Raw genomic sequence first — 23,795 nt, 5'->3', positions numbered from 1 at the left:
GGGGGGCGGGCTCAGTCAGCTCAAAGGCATGCTATGCATTCTCCCCCAATGTCGTCTCTCTGAGGAAGATGGTGTGATGCGGAGATATTGTGATCTTCACCCCGATCTTTGATTCTTTCTCGGGCAGAAGGTGATCACATGCTCTGCTCTGGGTAGATGCTACCCGACTCCGGGATTCAGTGTCATGCTCTGGAGACGACGAACGATCCTTGATTTGTTGGTGGTCTCACCGCTTATATCCCCGCCTTGAGACCCCCCAATTGATCTTGTATGTGCCTGTGTCTACAAGATCTTGAAATATGCAGCCCCGACGATCTGACGGAAACAATACTCCTCATGAGACTCTACTCATTTCCGATTACACCAATACTAGCAGAAGGAACTTAAGCTCGTTTCCTACGGAACTCGGTGTTTAATCCTGACCTTCTGAGTAAATGAGCCTGGCAGAATCCAGCTCCGCATGAGAGAGAGAGAGTCCCACCGCAGTCCCGCATTAGTAGTAGTAGCCACCGGTCTGATTGATCAGATCAGATCAGCTCTCTCGTCATACTTAGTCCTACTTTGGCAGGCGGTGTCGTCGCGGCTCGAAGCTTTGATTCTGCCCGCGTCTTGTCCCCACCCAATCTGATTGTTTTTACATCTTGCGAATCAGCTGGTCAAAAGATCATTTCAACATTAGCCTTATCATCCATCCTCCTCCTTCTAATATGACCTCGACTTCAATACCCTCAGCTCAAGGCGGGCCCTTGAACCTTTCTCAAAAGCTATCTCAGCTTCGCTCAAACGGTAACCGCCGATCACAATCATCCTCCTCTCGAGAACCGACCCCTATCACCCCACCTTTGCCATCGCCACCAGACCTTTCCACCCATCAATACTCGCGTCCAGTCCGCCGCATCTTGTCGCCCAAAGACCATGAACTCTTCTTGGCATCGCCTACCTATAAGCTAGTCCTATCATTCATATTCGGTCTGTCCGACTCCATACGTGGTCGTGCCGTCACCGACCTCCCTCAAAAAAGCCTCGAATCCGGCCACATCGTCAACATCGTCTCGGTTGTGGGACGATTACAATCTTTACTAGAAACCCATCCGGCGCTAGATCAGGGCGGGTCCCGGTTTGGCAATCCGGCCTTTCGGACATTCTTCGACGATGTGGCCGCACAGAGCGCATCATGGCACACGGACATCCTTGGAATGACGGATTCCTCCGCCATCGAGGAAGTCTCGACATATTTGGTCCACTCCCTTGGATCTCAGGACCGACTCGATTACGGATCGGGCCACGAACTGAATTTCATGATGTGGCTGCTGGCGTTGTATCAGATGGGTCTACTTAATCGCGAAGAGTTCCCTGCAGTCGTCTTCAAGGTCTACGTCCAGTATCTACACCTGATGCGAGATATCCAATCTACATACTACCTCGAACCTGCCGGATCTCATGGTGTCTGGGGACTGGACGACTACCATTTCCTTCCCTTCCTATTCGGCGCCAGTCAACTCGTGGATCATCCGTACATCACACCCCTCGGCATTCACAATGTGGCCCTGCTCGACGAGGAAGGGGACAAATACATCTATCTCGATCAAGTGCGGTGGGTGGACAGCGTCAAAACCGTCAAGGGTCTTCGGTGGCACAGTCCCATGTTGGACGACATCTCCGGAGCCAAGAACTGGTTTAAAGTTGAAAGCGGCATGAAGAAGATGTTCGTCAAGGAGGTGCTGGGTAAACTCCCCATCATGCAGCATTTCCTGTTCGGCAGCCTTCTCCCCGCGAGCGAGGGCATGGGCGAGCGCTCAGAAGGTGGCAATGATGATGAATATGCCGACGGCCAATGTCATGATCACCCGCACGGCCATACCACGACAGACTACTTTGGGGATTGCTGTGGTATCAAGGTTCCCAGTACGATTGCCGCTGGGGCCGAAATGCGCAAACGCATCGGTGGGTCAAATCTCCGTCCGATTCCATTTGACTAGGGGATACGAACCTCTTTTAAAGCCAATCCAATAAAGTCCCAGTCGAATCTCGGCACTTACAAATGATCTTATCTGCATAATTGGCAAGTATCACAAATCAGTAATGAACGGACAAATTCCTATATCTAAGCCCCAGAGTGGTCTCCTCAAATACACCGGTTTACTCAATCAATATCTACGAACATGAACCTTAGGATTGCGATATCACCGGGTCCGGCCTTGCTCTTCTATGATCTATCAAATGCATGTCATTCAAACCCGATCTCAATGTACTGCTACCTGTTGAGAAACTCCAGCAGAGCCACAAAACACATAACCCTGTTACAACCCCATGTGCATCTATCATCACACACTTCAATGTGTCTAGTCCCATTAAGCCCATGGCGGAATAGACATACTTCGTCATGTCCAAATCAATTCCGCTCCCTTAGTCTTCATCATTCTCCTCCTCCACAGTCAACAGAGGCGCTCTCTCCTGCTCCGTAGCCTCTTCCGCCTGGAAACGTCGGCCTGCGAACGTGACGTATCCGACGAGCACAACTCCGACGATAAACCCAGCTACCACGAGGCCAATATTGATGGGCACGGGATTCCCCTGGAAGGGACCATGAGTCAAGGAATCCAGCCAGTACTGGGAGAAGTTGACAAGTCCGGACAGGCAGATGATGGTCCCGTAGACACGGCCAAAGGTAGCAAAGCCGAAGACTTTCGTTGCGTAGTCGCTGCAGTATTCAGGTCAGTGGTGCGTTCAAATATATGTATGTGTGTGGAGGGGGGGGGGGAAGAAGCTCAAGGGAACAAACAACATACGACATGGCTGAATAGTAGAGTGGACGAAGCAACACAAAGAGAATGACGGTCCAATAGCCCGCCCACATTGCCGGGATGGAATTGAGAATGCCAATGCTCGTCGTCAAAACTACAATGAGACTCAAGGTCGCAGGAACACTAAGACGATCCAGTAATCCTCCGATCAGCGGTGTGGAGAGAATACCGCCGATCGGCAAAGCCACGTCAAAAAAGTCATTAATGCGTTGAGCGCTCTCATCCGAGCCGAGCATGTACTCGTACTGCGTGCGAATGGTAGCAATGAAGTAATTCATCCGCACCATCTGAATGACGGTCATCAGTGTGATGAGAATAAACCAGGGCGTCATCATTTGTTTGTGAGCGGGCAGTCCATGAAGCACACCCCAGACCTGACTGATCTGTTGTCGATCCTCCTCGCGTTCCGCACGCTGCAGACGCTCATCCTCGTCACCTAGAACCTCGTTGATGTTCTCTATAATTTCTTGACGTTGCTCAGCACGTCGACTGCGGACTCTCTGTAGTTCCCGGTCACTGTCAATGTCCTGGTCAGAATCGTGCACGTCGCGCCTTTGATCTTCTGCCTTGTGAATCTGATCCTCTAGGCGCATCGTAGAGTAGTAGTCTCGCTTCGGCATGAAAGTCAATAGGGCAAGAAGTATGATGACCGGCACAGCCAGATAGCCCAGGAAAAACTTGTCAGGGCTGAATTTCTGGTTGGAGATCTCATACACCAATCGGTAGAGGAGGAAGACAGCGGCAGACGCATCAAAGGCCCCAGTGACGAGAGCGACGATTGTCCCGGCGGATTTGGGAAACGCATTGGCAATCTGGAACGAGGGCACAAAGATAAAAGTGCCTCCAAACGCGAGGAAGAAGTTGCCCATAACGAATCCTTGAAATTGAGGCCAGAGGAACGACAACGCCAGAAGTACACTCCCAATCGCGAGAGACAAGCTTCCGATTAGGCCACAGATGCGGGATCCGTAATGGTCAAGAATGGTCCCGACGGGCAATGCAGACACATTGGCGGTGATGGATGCGATGGTGAAACATAGGTTCAGTCTGTCAAGCGAGATGGTCAGAAGAGTGCATGGAGATAGCTTCAATCTCGAAAGTCACCACGATCACCTACCTCAAGTCCTGCTGCACACAAAGTTTGACGCCGTCGCGCAGCTCTTCGTCTGTGCATTGATCGTGATAGACCCCCTCTTCTACGAGAATCGGTTTTAGAGCAGCATATCCGAAAAGAATTCCTGAGGCAAGCCAACACGCGAGGATTGTGAATGCGACCTGCGCTGCAACAAAGTTAGAACCGGAACTTTCATTTGAGCTCAAGGCTTTCTGCTCCTCTTCTCGCGCATCAGTTCGCGTCGGGATAAACAAAACAACATACCCAATCTTCGCGCCACAGAGACCTGGTAGGCAGGTAACGCGGGTGGCTGGTCCTCTACCGGGACCGGCTGCGTTGGTGCTTGCAACACATCGTAACTGATCTTGCGAGCAATTGGGTGGAAATCCTCATCATGCTCTACGTCTGGCTCAACGTCGACACCTTCTATGGGAGTGACGTGCTGCACGAGCGACATGGCTCGCTATGATGAGCAGGACGGGGCGCGTAGGTGTTGTCGAGGATACGACTCCAGATGGTTCTGAGTTCCGAAGCTCCGGCGGAGTCTATTTGGGTAAAAACGGCAAAAACGGCTAGGTACCTCGTGCCCGGTGGGGTCTGCCGCAAGCTGACCGCCGTTGATATGCTGCAAGTCGTTTAGTGTTGCTGGAGATGCGTGGTCAGTCTAACTGCAAGCGGTTAGTCCAGTGAGGAGCTTGTCGAGTCACGCGGTGCGTCAATTGGGGTATCTTCAGCCCGGTTCTCAGGAAGTGGAAAATTTTTCATTTTGCGGTATAATAGTGTTGTCCTACCACTAGTAACGTTAATACTGATACTCTAGTAACTCTACGCCCTCACAGGTACCTCTATATCAAGGTTGTTTTGCGCATGTACAGCACTGAATTGATCATCTGACTGTCACGGGAAAAAAAAAAGCGGATGCCCTTTCCCGGTTCGGTTCGGCGGCGTCATCTTCGGTGCCGTCATACGATTGATTGCCGATCCTTTGATAAGGCTCTCTATCAGCGGATTGACCTCGGCGGCAAACTTGCCAATATTTTGATCATCGTCTCCTGGCGAAATTTCTCAATGTGTTGTATGCCCATGTATTCGAAAGACCGATGACGATCTCCCTCTCGCATCCATCGTGTGTATACGTAACGCCATTTTTTTGGGGGGGGGGGGGGGGGGGGGGGGGGGGGGGACTGCTAGACAACGTCATTTCTATTACTGCCAAAGTAGCATACAATCAGCGTGGGGGACCAGGCCTGAAGCGGGTCCGGACATACCCCACGTATCAAAGGCTCTAGTAACTGATTCACACTGCACCGAAACGAAGCTCGAGAGAAGTCTCCAGAACCTTCGTGATATGTGGGTGGCAACTCCATAAGCTTGGAGAGCACGATGAAAAAGCCCATGCATGGTCGGATGGTCTAGGCCCTGTTATATATCACGTGATCATAGAAGCGCGGAGAAACATCGCCGGGGATCTACAGGATGCCAGCAACCTCCAGTATATGCGAGTTGTCCTGCGAATAGAGTCAAGATTTCCAGATTTGGATGATCAAGCAGTCATCTAGAATCACCGAAAAAGTCGGACGTAGGCTATAAATTACCCCTCGACGTGCTACATTCTTTCTCCCTGTTCATCAAACAAATCAGACAAACATCAAGAGCGCAAACCATTTCTCTCTACAATCGCCTAAATCGCTTCTATCTTCTAAACTTCCAAACCAATTTCTGAAATCAACATCAATCATCATGTCTCTCTTCCGATCCAGCTTCCACCCATCCGGCGATTTCGCCCCTCTCTTCCGCCTCCTGGACGACTATGATCGCCACCGGAGCCACAGTCAATCTGCCGTGCGTGGCTTCGCCCCCAAATTCGATGTCCGCGAGAGCGAGTCAGCCTTTCATCTCGATGGTGAACTTCCTGGTATTGCCCAGGAAGACATCAACATCGAGTTCACCGACCCGCAGACCTTGGTCGTGAAGGGTCGTACCGAGCGTGAATACCACCACTCTTCGGAGCCATCCAAAAACCAGTCCAACAGCAGCAGCAACGATACAGAACAGGCTGTTGAGACCGCTGACAAGGCCGCCAAGAACAATACCAAGACTGCTTCTAATGGCCACCGCTACTGGGCTAGTGAGCGTACTGTTGGGGAATTCTCACGCACTTTCTCATTCCCGAATCGGGTGGACCAGGACCATGTCAAGGCTAGTCTGAAGAATGGTATTCTGTCCATTCTGGTGCCCAAGGCGACCGCCCCGGCTACGAAGAAGATCACCATCGAGTAAGAATCTGACGATTCGAAATCGAAGCCATCATGACGGCTTGACACTCCTTTACCAAAGCTGTTGGATTACAAGAGAAGCTTTGGCTGCTTCCGCTTGTGCCCCAGCTATGGGATGTCCTCCTCCACACTATCCCTGATTCTTTGCATAACAGGTGCATGTCATGTTTTCGCCCATTTCTTGTTACTTGATCGGATGTTGCTACCATCATTCTCTATTCTTCTATCTGTTCGCATAGCGTTGGCGTGAATGTTGGAAACTTGAAATAATTTTGCAGAAGTATAACTTCTTAATCAATTCATTCTTTTTTCCCCCAGCTGTGTGATATTGAGACTGCGCTATCTTAGTCGTAAGTAATTTGTAGCCTGTACTACTGAGGCCAGAAAGATGAATAAAAGACTACCCACATATGCTGAAGTCTTGCTTGTTTTGGTGATCTACATTCTCGACACCTTACCTAGAAAAGAGGAAAAGCCACCGAGTCGACTTTTCTTCTCCCGCTTCATGCTCAGAGCTGCATCACCTCATGTCTGTCGACCGAGTAAAGAGACTAAACCACAATTTCTGTCGTCCCTGCACAGTCTCATCGATTCATTCCCCATGTGTCGGGAAAGAACCAGGAGGAGACTGTTTTTTTTCCATGACCGCCCATCCGAAACTAGTTTCAGTCGCTTGTTGTCAGGAAAGGTTTCCAAACAGCCTTGTCGATTCAAGTCCGAAAGGCTGACCTAGGCTCGGTGAACGTCAAGGCACGGTACATCGCATAGGGTTCTGGGCCAGAAGGCCCACTTTTCTTTTAGTCCCGATGGAATCATCTCCTCACCTGACTACCAGCGCTCAGAGCCTCAGCCCATTGCTTTTGACTCCGCACCGCCTCTCGGGCAAATCGTGCGCCGAAAGTCATGCGCCACTACTCCACGAGTGCACTACATCGGCGACAATTCTAGCCGGACAACTGCCTGCCACAGCGGCGCTTTACATACAACGTCCCATATGGTCTATCCTGCCGTCGCTACTGAATGATCTCGAGATTTGCTGCTCCAAAGCTCGGCCCCACCTTGATTTCTAGCGTGATCGCGTTTCGTCACCCTCTTCGCCCGATCGCGCTTCTACTTTTGTCTCCCCGTCAGCCATCTACCGTCTTCCATCCTCGGCCATGGCTCCAGATGAATACTCCACCGGTGGAGGCGGCAAACTCAAGCTCAAAGGAAGCAAAGTGAGCGATGGTCGCGTCGACAAGAAGAAGAAAAAGAAGGCCAAGAGGGAGAAAGATCTCGCTGGCGAGCAAAACCGCGATACCCGCGACGATTCGAACCAGGATCTAGTTCAGGCACAGGGCACCATCACCGGCAGTCGATCGGGCTCTCGGGACCGGGAAGGGGAGAAAGGCAGACATGGTTCTGAATCCGGGTCTGAAGGTGGATCTCGATCTGGAGCGGTTGTTGCAAAGACCGAGGCGGAGAGGAAGTACGAGGAGATGAGGAAGAAGAGGGTATGTACACTTTTCTGTTCTGGACATTGAACCCTCAAGTTATGATCCCGAGAGTAGAAAGCTTACACGGTCAATTTGTTTTTTTTTTCTCTTTTGCCACGGCAACAGTTACAGGAAAGATTGAAAAAGGAAGGCATCAAGTCACACAAGGAACGGGTCGAGGAGCTCAACAAGTACCTCAGTCGATTGAGTGAACATCATGATATGTGCGTTGTGTGGACGTTCCTGGATGACGGTTCTGCCTTGGGGGACGAGGAAATGTCAACCTTACTGACGAGGGTATTATCTACAGGCCGAAAATTGGACCCGGTTAGCTTTGGACGTGGTGGCTGGCGTGTCGAAGAAGAAGCCCTCTCGACGGCAGAGCGCATCGTTGCCAAATGCGTGGTATACATACTTATCAAACCACCTTGTGTCTATTTAGCGAGAAATTGGTGTGGTCCAAAGTCATCTCTTTACCCTTACGGGTCGCTTTTTGCTAACTCGATCTAAACACGTCTACATTGAGACAAATTTATTGTAGAAGATTTGTATTGAGGACCAATCGAGTAATCCAGTAACAGCGAGTAACGCATCGAGAGGATAAAAAGTCTGCCATGAAGACGTTCTATGATACGATCGTGATGCTAAGAGGTTGCACTGGAACCGATGATGGAAAAGGGAGCAGAGCACAACGCAAAGATGTGGGCTGGAAGTCAAAACATCAACCATGCCAAAAAAAAAAAAAAAATATGCAAAGTTTCGAATTTGTTCCCCAAGCGCGACCACGGACGAGTGGGTTTGCAAGGCAACGAGTGAAATAATAAGCTGTGGAACGCCCCCGATGATGGCAACACCTCCATTTGGCGAGAAGAATGAGAAGTTCACGACTAGGAATATATAAGAGAGACGAGCGATTCGAACATAACCACGAATCCCAAATCCGAACAACGACGCAGAATTCGCGAGGAGAGGCAAAGAAGCAACAAGAAAGGAAAGATCCGAGTCAAACACCGCGCTAAAAGTCCGTCCCGGCTTTGTTGGGCACCAGCCTAGACACCGGGAGAAGCGTGAGAGAAGAGAGAAAGAGGAGACCGAGCGGCTCTCTCGGAAAGACGGGTTCCCAAAACCCTGAATCAGGGACCCATGACTGTTCCTTATACACCCTTGACCACGACCGTTCGCTCGCTATTCAGCTTGTCGGCATTGCGAGCATGTGATTCCTTCTTGCAGTCCTCTAACCCGGTACACGAGTGAGCTTCAAGCATACGATGCTTCGAACAGAAGTGGCCGTGGCAAAAACTGCAATCTCCGACAATTCGCTGAGCTGCTTCCTTGCACTCCTTGAAATTGCAACGAGGCTTGCGGGGTGCCATGATGATGACGATGATGATATCCGATGGACGAGTGATGTGGTGGTTGAGAAAGGGAAGATGACGGTAGGCGGATTGGAGTCTCGTGAGCAGAGAGAGAGAGAGAGAGAGAGGTCCGGAGGCGCCGGAAGGATAGAGGAAGAAGGATGGTTTGCAATCCGGCCGGTTGATTCAGTGATGAAGAATTATGAGCGACGGCGGCGGGGAATAGAGGCACGGTCGTTCGAAGGATAAGTCAGGAGACAGGTGGTCGCAATGACTAGCGCCGCAGACGGGTAATGAGGAGCCGTGCGGAGAAGGGTGGGAGGCGAGGAGAAGACCGCTGATAAGGAATTGACGATAGGGGGGGGAGAGCCTCGAAGATGAGAGTAGAACCGATCGAGGGAGCAGACTCGACGAAACGGGAGATGAGAATCGATGTAGGGGATAGTTGACAGCAGGAAGATCGAATTGAGGAAGAAGGCAGAAGATAAAGAGGGCGAGTGACGGGTGGATGGAAAAGGTCTAGGGTGGGTTGGGGTTGGGTTAGGTTGGGGGTGAAGGGTGGTGCCGTGGGAAGTAGATGATGTAAAGGGGAAGGAGGATCGTACTCCGGAGGCGAAATGCGAGATGGGGGGCCCGGCCGGAGAGGCGGCAGTATATATAGACGCCGATATATCGACACTCTCCTCTTTCAGCCCAAGCGGCTAGAAAGGCAGCCCTCCTTGGACAAGAAGAGAAAGCACGCCCGCCTGACTACGTCCTCCGCGTCAAGCGAAAGAGAAGGACAGAGACCGCCAGAAAGAGGGAGAAGAGCCCGGGATCGGAACCAACGGGACTACTGGAAATCTCCACTAGACGCAGGCAAGGACTTTTGATTTGCCTTGTTGGATCATGTAAAACGCCGAAAGCCAAAAAATGAGGGAGAAATCAAAAATTGTAAAAACAAGAAATAAAATCACAGAACGAGAAAGCAAATCGCTGTAAAAGAGATGAGAAACTTTCTAGTGGTAGAGTACACTGAAAAGAGGGAGGACCGGATCCAGGGTTGAAAGAACCCTCATGGAGATTAGAAACTATACCCAGCCCGCTGGGTATAGTCTCACTAGTTGGAAATCTCGGGCAATCCATGTCGTGAGAGTCCAGTCGCAGCGAGACGACTACAAAGGTACTCCAGCAATGGACTGGACGACGATGACATTCAAGGACTGCAGTCCATCATTGAATGCATGCTACAGGATTAGATGGGCAATGGTAAATCCAAAGAGACCATACCGTTGAGGCGTTGACTGTACGACTGCAATGAACATCGTACTCTGTAACTCTACTCCTCTACTCCTCTAGTACTGGTACTAACCGAACCTTGACCCAAGATCCAGATGCCCGGGCTCGGCTGAGTCAGGAGAAGTGAGGCGAATCCGGAGCGAACAGGCTGACGGAGATAGTTCGCTCTGGCGAGGGGAAGAAAAGGGAGATGCCGAGTGAAAATCGGAACGACGATCATCCATCACACATCAGTTTGGTGCCGTGATCAGTCGGGATGCGGCCGTTGATTTGAAATGATGGTCCCCGGAAAGAATCCCGCCCTGCAGCAAAATGGTGTCTTGATGTACATCCTTGGTCGTCAGGACATTGCATCGACATACAATATAATGTGGAACAGTGGGCAAAACTGCCGTCTAAATCTTTATTGCACCGCTTCCCAGTGGTCGGCCGTTCAAGCTTTTCAAGACGATCACGGTCATAGTACTGGAGAGCTTCTATGAATAACATAGACCAGTAGTAGTAGTAGCAGTAGTAGTAGTAGTAGTAGTAGTAGTAGTAGTAGTAGTAGTAGTAGTAGTAGTAGTAGTAGTAGTAGTAGTAGTAGTAGTAGTAGTAGTAGTAGTAGTAGTAGTAGTAGTAGTAGTAGTAGTAGTAGTAGTAGTAGTAGTAGTAGTAGTAGTAGTAGTAGTAGTAGTAGTAGTAGTAGTAGTAGTAGTAGTAGTAGTAGTAGTAGTAGTAGTAGTAGTAGTAGTAGTAGTAGTAGTAGTAGTAGTAGTAGTAGTAGTAGTAGTAGTAGTAGTAGTAGTAGTAGTAGTAGTAGTAGTAGTAGTAGTAGTAGTAGTAGTAGTAGTAGTAGGAGTAGTAGGAGTAGTAGTAGTAGTAGTAGTAGTAGTAGTAGTAGTAGTAGTAGTAATAGGTGTGGTATGTCTGCAGCAGCAATCTCGGATTCGGAGTCAGGCCCTAGATCTACGGCATCACCACTCGGGCAAAGACCAACTCACAGCCGCCAGAACCTAAATCTCGGAATTCTCTATCCAGATTCATCTGGCATCGGAACATCTGGCATCTGATATCTGGCCACTCTGCAAGGTGAAACCGAACCCTCCTTGGTTTCACCGATGATGTTCGCCCCCCCCCCCCCCCCCGGGGCGCATCGTTCTCTGGGCGAGGAGTGACGGAATCAGCCACAGCGTGGAGGCGAGCGGGTCTCGTCCCAGGATGACAAGGTGCCCAGGGCACCACTCTTCTTCTGATGGATCCGCAACTGACCTCGGACTGACGATTGCTTACACATCTACGGCTGGTCGGAGGAATCTGCTTAGTAAAATGGCTGGCAATGTGACATGACTCACTGTCGAGAGGCCGAGGCAAGGGCCATGACTGTGGACGACTCCAGAGTAGAGGGTTCAACGTGAACTTCTCCGCACAGCAGAGTAGTAGTAGTCTACCACTTTTAATAATAGTCGAATCACCTGACCAGTCTGGACGAACCCACGAGACGGCGAGACCGCAGCAGCAGTTGAATCACCGTTCCTGTCTTATCATCCCACCGGTAGTCCTTCAGCCACTCCCGGTACGTATCATCTGCACCCAGTGACCAGCTTGCGATCATGCTGCAATAACAAGTGCCGGTGCATCATTGCACACGATTCTCCATCGATAATTTACTGGCCGCCTTGCGTTTTTGAACGTGCCTACTGGCCGGAATACTTGGTAAAGCGTGAGTCGGCATTCCTCACTTGACGATGCGGATGACGCCTCGTCGACATGTTGCCTCATGGGAGGAGGAGGTCCGACGTGTCCTATCTACTAGTGTCGGCATTTAGTGCCCACTGTCCACCCAACTGTTGAGGTGGCGCCTTCGACACGACTTTGAGTACTACTGACTGCATTTCCTTGCCCAAATTCCCAACCATTCAGGAGTTAAATTGGTAATGCGCCTACTACCACGGCATGATCAGGGTCGATCTTGAGCTTGCACTATTGCAGTAGACTTCACCGCCATGCATCTCGAATTTGAGAAACCCCCCCCCCTCCCCTTCTTGATGATTATCCGCCAGCAGGACGGGGACGTGAAGGAATTGCCCTGATTGCTGAAACATCCAATTGTCATTCGGATCTCCAGTCCTCCCCAAAGTCCTCGGCTACGACTGAATGAAGTTGGAATGTCCCCGTGCTATGGCCATACCAGCGTTTAATGTGAACCGGGATTTCCAAGACCATGGCTGGCTTGGCATGCTTCTGTTCCCTTCTGAGATTCGTCTCATGCGCGCACGCGACATCCGACCCTCAAGCCTTGAGTCGAGCCAACCTGAGTGATGTCCGGATGACGGGAGCGAACTGCTGATTGTACAATCCACACCGGTGCAGGACTCGAGGCGGTGATCGGGCCTGCTGTGATCGGGAATGTGGCCATCGGTCCGTGCGGCTGCTGGTTGCGCCCGTCGGGCTCGCCTCGAGCTGTTGCATCGAGACCAAGTAGCAAGTTAGCCGGTCCGTTGTACGTGGAACCTGGAATGGCAGCCTATGCTGTCAACTCGCTAGGACGGTCAATTCGCGATCGCGGCTGTTTCGTCCTGTTGGTCGCTGTTGTGTTTTACTCGGGAAAGAATGATCGGGTCATCTCTGGGTGGACAGGACTGCGCTCAGCAGACTTTCTTCTGGCTTCTGAGTAACCACATTTCCACAGTGACCAAATCCGAGACCTATCACAAATCCTAATGCAGCTGGGCCGGGTCACACTCATCTCAGCACTTAATGAAGAAGCTACTGCGGTCTACATCGTGAAAGCCCACAGACTGCTTCCGATCCTGTGTACCTCACTGTACAGTGTACCTACTCCAGTCTTGACTCCATGCGGCAGCGCCTGGTCCTCCTCCTTTCGACTATCGGTTGCTAGTCCCAATCTAATTTGGTTTGCACTAGTGGAGCGGGAGTCGATCGGTCCCGCGTGACTTGACGGGGGCGTCTTCACGTGAGAAAGGGGGGTCCCCGAAAAGAAAGACAATTAAATTGAATGCATTCATGCAGTACCCTGTTGCAGTGGTCCAGGTGAAGATTCAATGTCTTTTTTGGAGACATTCGCGTCTAAAGCCAAAATATGACAACGAACAAGGACGTAAGGATGCCAGAGTGACCCAACTTTTTTGAATGATGTCCTCTGATCCCACCATACCGGGGTTCCTATCCGGCCATTCCCAGTCAAGCGCACGGCTCCTCCTGAAGAGTGACTACTGTAAATGCTGGGCCGGGCATTCATTTACTGGTACAGAACGCCACCAACGGGCATTTTGGCCTTCGGGCGCGACTAGCCATACACTTCAGTATACAGCCTGGCCTCAACATTCCCAAGCGAGAGTCTGACTCACGTCAGAATTGGGCACTGAGTGACTCCAATTCCTGGGTAGTTGGAGTGGCTTTTAACGTGGCTGCAGAACAGCAAGTGTGGATTCCTTAAACGGTGGGTCGATCAAGGAATCTCCTCCATAACTTTCAGCCCATCACCTTATTCAACTTACCACTTTCCTACAATGTTTAAAACGAGTGAACTATCTCAAACCATGTCCTTTGACAGGCAGTGAGACAGTTTCTGTTGCCTATTCGATCCCACCCCTGACCACTGTAGGTCGCCCTTTTCTGCCTTTTTTTGAAGCTTCGGTAAAAGCTAATTGTTTTCATCTATGTTTCTTTGTCCGCATCTTTTAACCCAGCCATGATTGTGCTCATCGTCATTATCAATGAGGAATAAAAATGAGTTTTAGGTGAATAAGCAGACCAGACTTAAAATTCTTAGATCCCGAAGAGCCGACGAGAGGTCTTTTAGCATATCAGAGTTCGGTTCTGTACATAGTGATATCTTGACGCATGAATCGAATTTGTTATAGAAGCCCTGATCTCAATATGCTAGGCAGCTAGGGTTTCATCTAGGTAATCTCAACCCTATGGGCTTAGTACTACAGATTCTCCCCCTCCCATATGAAAAGGGTCCAAATTCCTTCTTAGACCCAGAATGACCCTAGCTAGCGACCTCTGGTGCTAGGTAGCCCAACCAAATATATACCTACGCCAGCCCAAATCTCTCCAGGTGCTATCTAATCAAGACTTACCCTCAAGTCTTATACACCAGTTGTAATCTTGTTCGCAAAATCAGATCTGACTGACAAGAGTACATGCCACTCCGGTCCACAAGATCCCAAAGGTTGAAAGCAGTCCAATCGATCAAAGGGCAAAAAAGCGGTCACGATACGAACAGCTGGGGCTCCGGGGCACGGATCAATACGTGGCTTTGACGCCGCGGCTTCATTGAATCCAAATCATGTCACAATGCGAGCTGTCTGGGAATCGGCGCCACGGGCCGCTAGATTGCATGTACTTAATATGTAAATGACTTACTGCGGCATGTGCCTATTTGTATTATTTTTTACTGTAGTCAGGTATCTAGGTAGTATGGAGTATGGAGTCCATCGAACATAGTGCCTATGTAGGGTACTAGGGAATTATGTTCGTCGTGATTGAGGCATGCCGACAAGTACTAATGGATCTAATGTTAAGGCTAGACCTAGTGATGAGTGTATTGGGACTGTAGTAGTAATGGATTGAGATGATTACTTACTTCCAGTTTGTTTGATCCCAGCTTGAACATAAACAAGTGACTGAGTAAATTTGAGTTCAGATATATGGTAGAAGTGGGTGGTAGTATAAAAGTATGTGCTCACCGTCTAGCTAATATCAATCAACATCCAGAAAACAAAGATGATTCTCCAGTAGCTGTCCTTACTTCTTTATGAACGTGTTAAGCTGACAATTGCGAAATATATAAAGGGAATATCACAATGTGGCCTATTATCAGTACTCGATGTAGTTCACCAGGTATTGAGTAGGTACTCGGTGGAGATCTGAGCACCAGTCGCCATGCGAGACCTACCACATCAATAAGGGATGGGTTAGTACATATATCGGGCATGTATGTACTGCGGTATGCGCACGGTCATTCAAGTCAGCTCTGCATGGAGGCACCACCTGTACAGGTACTTATGCAGGTCACATCAATCTGTTTGAACACAACCTCGGATGTTGCTGACGGGTACTCGACCTGGCTGATGTGAGATTGACCAATAAATTATGCGGGGGGTGAAAGGTCATGAACACGGGCCATCATCCGGTCAGTATTCCTCCTTTCAAAGGGCTCTTGCTGAAACTATCTACCTCTACACGACATCAAAATTGCCTCGAATTGGAAACCGCCCTGCTCTTTCTATTAGGACTCGTTCAGAATAAGACTGCCAACATGATTTCTCCGGTCAGCCCACTGGCAGCAGTCGTGTCTAAGATAATCCCTGACAAACCCGGCTGCGTTCATTGATAGGGGCGCGACATTCAAAAGCACAGGTACGCAGAACCCCCATCGCGGAATGGAATCCGTCCCCAGCTCGAGGTAAGGTATGAAGCTGCTTACTTATCCGTCATCTTGGACATCTTACTCATTCCTCGGAATAAACACGACCTGCCTCGGAGGATGCACCCCTGCCCGACCCCGCTTTTTGTTTAGCACGGACGTGAGTCTTTGCTCGCGCAGGGTACTTGACGGAGGACAAGGATAAGCATGGCCAAGGTGGGAGTCATATGGAAAGCTCAATCGAAGGATTGGCGTCCAGAGGGCAGATCTACCGTGGGGTTTATTGGAGGCTACTGTGAAACGTAGCAGACCCAAAAGAGGGGAGAAAGGAATGGTGAGATTGCATCTGGTGAGAGGTGCCTATCTAAGCTACGAAGGTGGTGTGCGTGGGCGCGCACCACGCTGGTGAGACGCGCCAAACCACCAAGCTATCTCAACACCCCCCTGGACCTCGATCCACCAATCTCACTCAAAACACGAAAAACATGAAAAGTGATCATACAAATATGTTAATAACGCCTTAATGCAGCTTTTTAAGCTCAAAAAGGTGTTTAAACCCTTAGAATTAAGCACGCTATAGAGGCTGTTGAAAAGCCGTTGAATGGCTGTTGAATCAGAGCTTTTTCATGCCCAAAAGGTGTAGAAACCTCTCGAATTGGACTCGCTACAGCTAAATCTGCGGCGGGTACGTAGCTATTACCAAATACGTAGGACAGTTAAACAGATAGAGCTCCAAGTGTATCAACAAGGCTGTCACTATTATAGGTACGAACCTAATATTGACCGTTCTCCTGCTTTGCCGTAACGATGAGCTCTTCCCCCCTATATAGGGAGCCGTATATCTTATTAAATCGAGTCTTAATACCAGAATCCTTCGCAAGTTACCATAAGGAAATAAGGTTCACATTAAAAGAAGGAATACACCAGACTCTGAGTAGCTTAAGCTCAGAAACATTATTTCCATTTAAAAAGTTTAGGATAATATTACTATATCCTTCAGTCTATACTTGATAACCGTTTGGAAGCTTCACATCGGTAATAAGTAGCGTGAAATTAATGAAATTTGCACGATAAGGTATTATATACGCTAATACGCCAGAGTCTACTATCTAAGTATACTATTTATCGTTATCTATTAATATAGCCGTAATATTAACGGCTAATAAGCTTATTTCGGCGAAGCTCGTTAAAATCTTATTTTCGGATTTCTCCTTCGAATTTAAGTTCTTTTTTAAATTAGAAGTACTAGCTATAGCTATATTAACTCCGCCTTAAGAGGTACCCTTAGATTTAGGGTTGAAGAAGTACTACTTACTAGTATAAGCTATTAAACGCTTATAGTAGATATAATAATACGATAGCTAATTATTATTATCCTAGTTATTTTAACTTTAGCCATAATCTCGTCCGGAGCCTCTGCCGCGGCCTCTATCTCCTCGGCCTCTGTCTCTACCTCTACCTCGATCGTTATTTTATATAGATTTCGTATCTTTTAAGATAGAAACGGCTACGATTACTATATTTACAGACTTTTTATTCGATTTATATTTAATAAATTTACCGAAAATATAGTTAAGTATACTATCCGGATTAGCTAGAGGTTTATATATATTTAAGAAACCTTTTACGCTTTAGTAGCCGTTAATTATAAGCTTAAAATAAGCTAGAGCCTATTTAGGTAGTAATAGGATATTTAGAACGGCTAAATTCGTAAGGTCTAAAGTAGCTTACTATTTAGTAACGAAATTATATAGATTACTACTAGTATATATAAGCTTAATTAAAGATAATAGCCTATAGCTTAAAGTAGTATAGTTACTAGTACCGTATATATTACTAATACGAAGGAAGATTTTATAAGAATCTTTATAATCGCGTATAAAGCTACGAGCTAAATCGCTAAGTATATAATAGATAAGGTATTTCGAAAGTATATATTTCCGGCGAAACTAGTAAAATCGGTTATTTAGTTAAGTTATATTCTTATTAATCTACTTATTAAATTCCTCTTCGGTAGGTTCTCGTCTAAGTTAAGCGAAAAGGACGTTTTGGATAGCTTCCTCTATAGGAGTATCACGAGGCTCTTAAATAGAGTATATTAGTTTACCTATAATAATAGACTATAGATCTTCGTCTAGGCTATCTGTAATAAATTAAAGCCCCTATTTCTATTTCTCGAAGTTAGCTCTTCCCTTAAGTATAGGGACTAATTCGGCAAAGGTTTTAGCTATCTTATAAGCCTCGAGATCAGAAACTATATTAAATATACATAAATATATTAATCCTACTATAACGAAGTACTACTATATAGGTAATACCCGCTACGGCGATATACCGCTATATAGATGATACCTACTACGGCGATATACCGCTACGTAGGTAAGGAGCGTAAGAGCTAGAAGGTATAAGGTCTATAATAATAAAGGTATATTATATAGTAAGCCTACTACGGCGAAGTATGTAACGTATAGGTAATAAGTTAATAGTTAACTAGCTAGTCGGTTGACTAGTTCGTGAATAGACTTAGAGTGTAGAGTTGGTTAGATAAGTTAACTAGTTAGTTACCGTGAACTAGTGAGTTTACTAACTAGTTAGTTAGCCGACTAGCGAGTTAGTATTAACTAGTAGGTTAGTTAGCTAGTTAATAGATATAGACTTAGGAAGTTAAGGAGGAGATTATATAATCGATATTTATATTTATAAGATTAGATATTTATCTACGCGTTATTAATAGAAGTCTTATATATATATATATACTAGAGCCTAAGGATTATTTACCTTTTAGTTTACTTCTGTAGAGGAATCTTCTATCCGGGACTTTCTATAAGGATTCTACTATCTTACTATAGCCCTATCTACGATAGATATTTAAGATAGTACTTTATCTTTCTTATTTCTTTCTTTCCTTTTTCTCCTTTGTCTTAGTTTTCTTCGTTATATAGGATATAGTTACTTTACCTTCCTTCTTCTATATATAGGTTATCGTAGCTATACTACCTAGGAGTTATATAAAAACTAAGACCTTTAATATTCTTTTTACCTTTATATAATAGACTAGCGCTTACTATAAGTTATTAAGTCTTTATATATTACCTTCCCTTATTTTTCTCTTTTCCCTTTAAATAATCGATATAGTAGTACCTATTAATATAGTATACCTAGATATTAATAAAGAACCTAGTTAGGGAGAGTTACGTAGTATATATCGATAGAGCTTCTTAGCTAGACCTAACGATCTTCCCTATAAAGACTATAATATATATTTTATTTAGGTTACGTCTTAGCTAGATAATCTACTCGAGTATTTACGCGATAGAAAACTTAGCTATAAGAATTTTATCGACTTAGTACGCGACGAACCTAGGTTTATATTCGACTTAATACGGGATATATAGCGAGCGACGGTTAACTACTTATATTATCTCGATAATAAAGTAGAGGAATAACGTAGATAGCTTATTATAGCTACTACTAAGATAGTTAAACTAATAAATTAGAAGATAATAAACGACGAGCTTCTCTATAAGTCCGAGGAATATACTAATCTTAACGCTACTACTATTAAGCTTTTATAGATAATCCTTTAGTAGATCTATACCTCCGTTAATCGAATCGAAATAAGCCGCCCTATACCTTCTACTAACTAACGCGAGTAGCGTAAAGCTACCGTAGATACTACTATAATAGGCCGTTCCGATTCTATATACGCTATATATAAATTTAAGATCCCCGATCTATCCCTATTTACCGATAGAAAGGAAATAACTTAGGAAAACTAGAAGATCGCGATAGAGTATAAGCTACGTAGTATAGGACTAGACCTTACCGATCTCTTAGCTTTAGACTACGCTTACTCTCGATATAGAGATATAGCCGAACGGAATATTAATTAATATATAATAGGTATAGCCTCCGAGCGATACTAGAACTATAATAACCTCTTTAAGTACCTTAGATCTATCTTCGGCGACTATAATAAAGCTATATACTCTAAATAGGATTTCTAGAACTTAGAGATATAGGATAGCTAGTTATTTAGTAACTTCCTATCTTAGTTCTCTTACCTCTTCGACGCTAGCGAACTTATTATAGATAAGCGCTAGAAGAAGTACGCTCTCTAGAACTACTTAACTTCCTAACTTCGGGAGATTATCGATATCGACTTAATCGATAAGTCTCTTATATCCTTTACCGAGTTTAGCTATAAGGTTAGAAAGAAGTATAACGCTCTTTACCTAAGTAGCTAGATCTCTGCTTAGTAACGCGGCTAGACTACTAATAATAAAAGTACCGATCTATCTAGAGCGTCGAAGGCGTATTTCTCTAAGAAGTCTAATAATAAAACTACTACTATAACTTCGGTATTATCTAGTACTACGCCTCGCGAGATAAAGATAATCCTAGTACCTAATACTAAGAGTCTAGATAGGGAGACCTATACCTACTATATAAAGGAAGAACGATATTTTAGATATAGATAGACTAGATATATATCTTCTAAGTATCCTAGTAAGGAATATACTACTTTAGTAGCTAAGGTATTAGTACTTAACCCTAGTTATATAGAAGAGATCTCTAAATCCTCTAAGATAGGAAAAGCCTAAGCCTAGAATAAGTCTCCCTTCTAGGTATAAGTATTACGAAAGTAGTTATATCTTTAGATTTATATATAGTATTAGGAAATAACGAATAATTTACTTTTCTAATTATACTTATATCTAATAGTTAGTTAACCTATATAACTACTTTACTCGATACTAGAGTAATATCCTATATAGCTATCGATAAAGGATTAGCCTATACTATCCGAGATATTTAGAATATTCTATAGATACCTTTATCCTAGTTAGTAAAGATAGAGGAATATAATAGGAAAGGTAGAAACGCTATTATCTATATAATTATTCTAACTCTCTAGATCGATAGATAATAGTTTTATTAGATATCGTTCCTTATTACTAGTTTAGGTTATTACTATATAATTATCGGACGAGCCTAGTTCGTATATTATTAAGTATTATTAGATTATACGAATTACCGAATCTAGTAGCCTACTAAAGTTATCTTAGTAGATAAGGTAGCTAGGAAACTAACTCTAGAGATCCCTCTACCGGTATTAATATATCCGCGGGTTATAAATTAGAAATATTAGATATATACCGAAGCCTATAACTAGGAAATAGAGCGACTAATTGAGTAGGAGCGGATTAATAGATCTTAGGTTACTTTAATTATATATAATACTAAATATCGACTTCCTAAAGAGTTCTTAAGTAATTATATATAAGCCTATAAGATATTTAGCTATATAATAGCTAGGGATAGAGAACCGGTAGTCCTAGCTCCTTAACTATCTTATATAGAATTAAATACTATATTTCTAAGTCCCGCTCGAGCTTTTATTAGTCGAGTAGGGTTTAAATATTATATATAGGCTAAGGATATCGAAGTATTTATTACTACTCTTAATAAGATCGATACGGTAATTACGGAACTAGCTCCTAAGAATAAAGTAGTTACGGAGAAGAAGTCTATTTAATAGTAAATTCCTAAGGTATACTATAATCTATAGGAGTTCTTCTTATAACGTAAGTCCGATATTCTACTACTATATTAGGACCTATTCGACTATAAGATCCTCTTTAACGGAGAGTAGAGACTAGGCTATTACCCCCTCTATAAGATAAACTAGGAGGAGCTTAAAGTAGTTCGAAAGTATCTTTTCGAGAACTTATAAAAGGGCTTTATTATTCCGTTAAGGTATCTCTTTACTTCTCTAATCCTAATAGCGAAGAAGGTAGATAGCGGACTATACTTCTATATAGACTACTAACGACTAAATATAGTTACGGAAAAAGATATCTATCTATTACTACTTATTAATAAGATAATAGACTAATTAGCTTATATAAGATACTTTACTAAACTTAATATATAGTAGGGATTCTATCGATTTAGAATAATAGCGGACTTAGAGGATCTAATAATATTTATAACTCGATATAGGACCTTTAAGTATAAGATTATATTATTTAGGTTATATAGTAGATCTACCTCCTTCTAATAGTATATTAACTAGATACTTAGGGATCTCTTAGATATAGTTACTATTATATTCGTAGATAATATCCTAATCTTTAGCGAGGATCCTAAGAAGTACGTTAAATATATTCGGGCTATAATCTAATAATTATAAGCTATAGGACTTTAGGTAGTAATCTATAAGTACGAGTTCGACCGAACCGAGACTAAGTTCTTAGGTTTTATTATAGGAGTAGATAGAGTAAGGACTAATCCTAAGAAGATTAAGGCTATTTATAAGTAGTAAACTCCTATAATAGTTAAAGGAGTTTAGTCCTTCCTTAGGTTCTATAACTTCTATCGTCGTTTTATTACTATCTATAGTTATATCGCGAAGCTACTCTACTAACTTATAAAAAAGGACTATATATTTATATAGAGTAAGGACTATATAAATATCTTCTAGTAACTAAAAACTACTCTTTCTTCGGTATCTATCTTAGTATACTACTATCCGGAGAGAGAGATAAGACTAGAAATAGATACCTCGAAGGATATTATTATAGGAGTACTATCCTAGAAGTAGGATAGGTTATAGTATCCTATTAGGTTCTTCTCTAAGACTATATTATCTAGGAAGCGGAAGTAGGATATCTACGACTAGGAGATACTAGCGATTATAGAGAGTATAGATAATTAGTAGGCTAAGCTATTAGGACTATAATATAAAGAAAGATTCGAGGTCCTAATAGATTACTAGGCGTTAGAGTACTTTATATTATTAAAACTTCTAAATACTTATTAAGCTTACTAGGATTTAAAACTTTCCTAGTACTATTTTATTATCCGCTACCGACTAGGATAATAAAATACTCTTATAGATATATTATCCCGCTTCTAGATTAAATAATAAGAGAAACCGGAGAGCTAGATATTACTACTAGAATCCTACTTAGATCTCTAGATCGTAAATAAGTATAAGACCGTTCGAATTAACCGACTCTATATTAGTAGCGACTTAATTAAATAGTTACTTTTAGTAAACCGGGATAATCTAGAGCTAGAAGTATAGCGTTAGGAAGCCGAATAGGAGAATTCCTTAAGTAGATTCGACTTACGAGAAGGGATACTAATCCGTAATAAGAAGCTCGTAGTCCTAGTATATAGGTAGCTATAAACCCGGTTAATCTCCGAAGTCTATAATTAACTATCTTTAGCCTACCTAAGCGCTAAGAAGCTTTAGAAGTTCCTAGTAAGCTATTTTTAGTAGAAGACTCTCTACTAGGATATTATTCGGTTTTCGGATAACTATATAATATATAAGTATACTAAAACCTAGCGAATAAAGACTCCGGGACTCCTAAACCTATTACCGGTACCGGATAGACCCTAGTAGTATATCTCTATAGACTTTATATATCTACTAAAAGACCGATACGGATATAATAACGTCTTAATAGTAGTCTATAGATTAATAAAGCGGATAGTTTATATATTCTTATTTAAGGATACTACGGCTAGGGATCTAGTAAAGTTATAGTTAATATACTATTATAGGTAGATAGGACTTCCGGACTTAATTATATCGGATAGAGGACTATAGTTTATTATATTATTCTAGAAGATCCTATATAAGTTAATAGGGATTAAGCGGAAGTTATCTACTCTATATTATCCTTAAACGGATAGATAGTCGGAAAATACGATCTAGTTACTATCTTAATAACTATATACCTTTATAGATAAGTTTACCGATAACTAGTTTAGTCTACTACTAATAATAGACTTTACTTAGGCGATTTTATCTTATAAGTCGACTAGGGTCTTACTATACTATACTAAATACGGGTATAAGCTAAGAACGATAGTTAATTAGTAACTTAGTAGTAGCGGATAGGATCTCTATAGGCTAGACCGGGAGATAGCTTAAGACTAGATAGATAAAATTCGCTAAGTTTATAAGTTCGTACGGGATAATATAGCTAAAGTATAGGAACGTTAGTATATCTAGGCGAATTAATATCGTAGAGAGCTAAACTTCGACGTTAGGAACCTTATTATAATTACGATAAAGGATAATCGGTAGATCGTAGAA

At 44.3% G+C, this 23,795-nt stretch overlaps 6 protein-coding genes across 6 annotated transcripts; 3 read left to right on the top strand and 3 right to left on the bottom strand.

Moving 5' to 3' along the window:
* Positions 1-707: 707 nt before the first annotated feature.
* Positions 708-1,979, top strand: N7539_002401 (serine/threonine-protein phosphatase 2A activator; the record flags this gene model as incomplete). The annotated part of the gene is made up of 1 exon (XM_056932004.1): positions 708-1,979. One exon carries the CDS (start codon positions 708-710, stop codon positions 1,977-1,979), a length of 1,272 nt encoding a protein of 423 aa, XP_056791963.1.
* Positions 1,980-2,406: 427 nt separating this feature from the next.
* On the bottom strand, positions 2,407-4,375 carry N7539_002400 (putative MFS transporter; the record flags this gene model as incomplete). Its single annotated transcript, XM_056932003.1, has 4 exons — positions 2,407-2,701; positions 2,790-3,851; positions 3,922-4,084; positions 4,183-4,375. 4 exons carry the CDS (start codon positions 4,373-4,375, stop codon positions 2,407-2,409), a joined length of 1,713 nt encoding a protein of 570 aa, XP_056791962.1.
* A 1,283-nt stretch (positions 4,376-5,658) lies between these two features.
* N7539_002399 (Hsp20/alpha crystallin family protein) lies at positions 5,659-6,198 on the top strand (the record flags this gene model as incomplete). Its single annotated transcript, XM_056932002.1, has 1 exon — positions 5,659-6,198. The coding sequence occupies one exon, from the start codon at positions 5,659-5,661 to the stop codon at positions 6,196-6,198; it is 540 nt and encodes a 179-aa protein (XP_056791961.1).
* Positions 6,199-7,351: 1,153 nt separating this feature from the next.
* N7539_002398 (uncharacterized protein) lies at positions 7,352-8,001 on the top strand (the record flags this gene model as incomplete). The annotated part of the gene is made up of 3 exons (XM_056932001.1): positions 7,352-7,687; positions 7,796-7,893; positions 7,980-8,001. The coding sequence occupies 3 exons, from the start codon at positions 7,352-7,354 to the stop codon at positions 7,999-8,001; spliced, it is 456 nt and encodes a 151-aa protein (XP_056791960.1).
* An 822-nt stretch (positions 8,002-8,823) lies between these two features.
* Positions 8,824-9,042, bottom strand: N7539_002397 (AN1-type zinc finger protein TMC1; the record flags this gene model as incomplete). Its single annotated transcript, XM_056932000.1, has 1 exon — positions 8,824-9,042. The coding sequence occupies one exon, from the start codon at positions 9,040-9,042 to the stop codon at positions 8,824-8,826; it is 219 nt and encodes a 72-aa protein (XP_056791959.1).
* Positions 9,043-10,518: 1,476 nt separating this feature from the next.
* Positions 10,519-11,896, bottom strand: N7539_002396 (uncharacterized protein; the record flags this gene model as incomplete). The annotated part of the gene is made up of 4 exons (XM_056931999.1): positions 10,519-10,604; positions 10,665-11,224; positions 11,637-11,700; positions 11,776-11,896. 4 exons carry the CDS (start codon positions 11,894-11,896, stop codon positions 10,519-10,521), a joined length of 831 nt encoding a protein of 276 aa, XP_056791958.1.
* Between the last annotated feature and the right edge of the window lie 11,899 nt (positions 11,897-23,795).

Source organism: Penicillium diatomitis (genome assembly GCF_028827545.1).
Source record: "Penicillium diatomitis strain IBT 30728 chromosome Unknown utg000003l_segment0_segment0, whole genome shotgun sequence".
Taxonomy (NCBI): domain Eukaryota; kingdom Fungi; phylum Ascomycota; class Eurotiomycetes; order Eurotiales; family Aspergillaceae; genus Penicillium; species Penicillium diatomitis.
The sequence above is the reverse complement of the archived record's forward strand: the minus strand, read 5'-3'. Positions and strand labels throughout refer to the sequence as shown.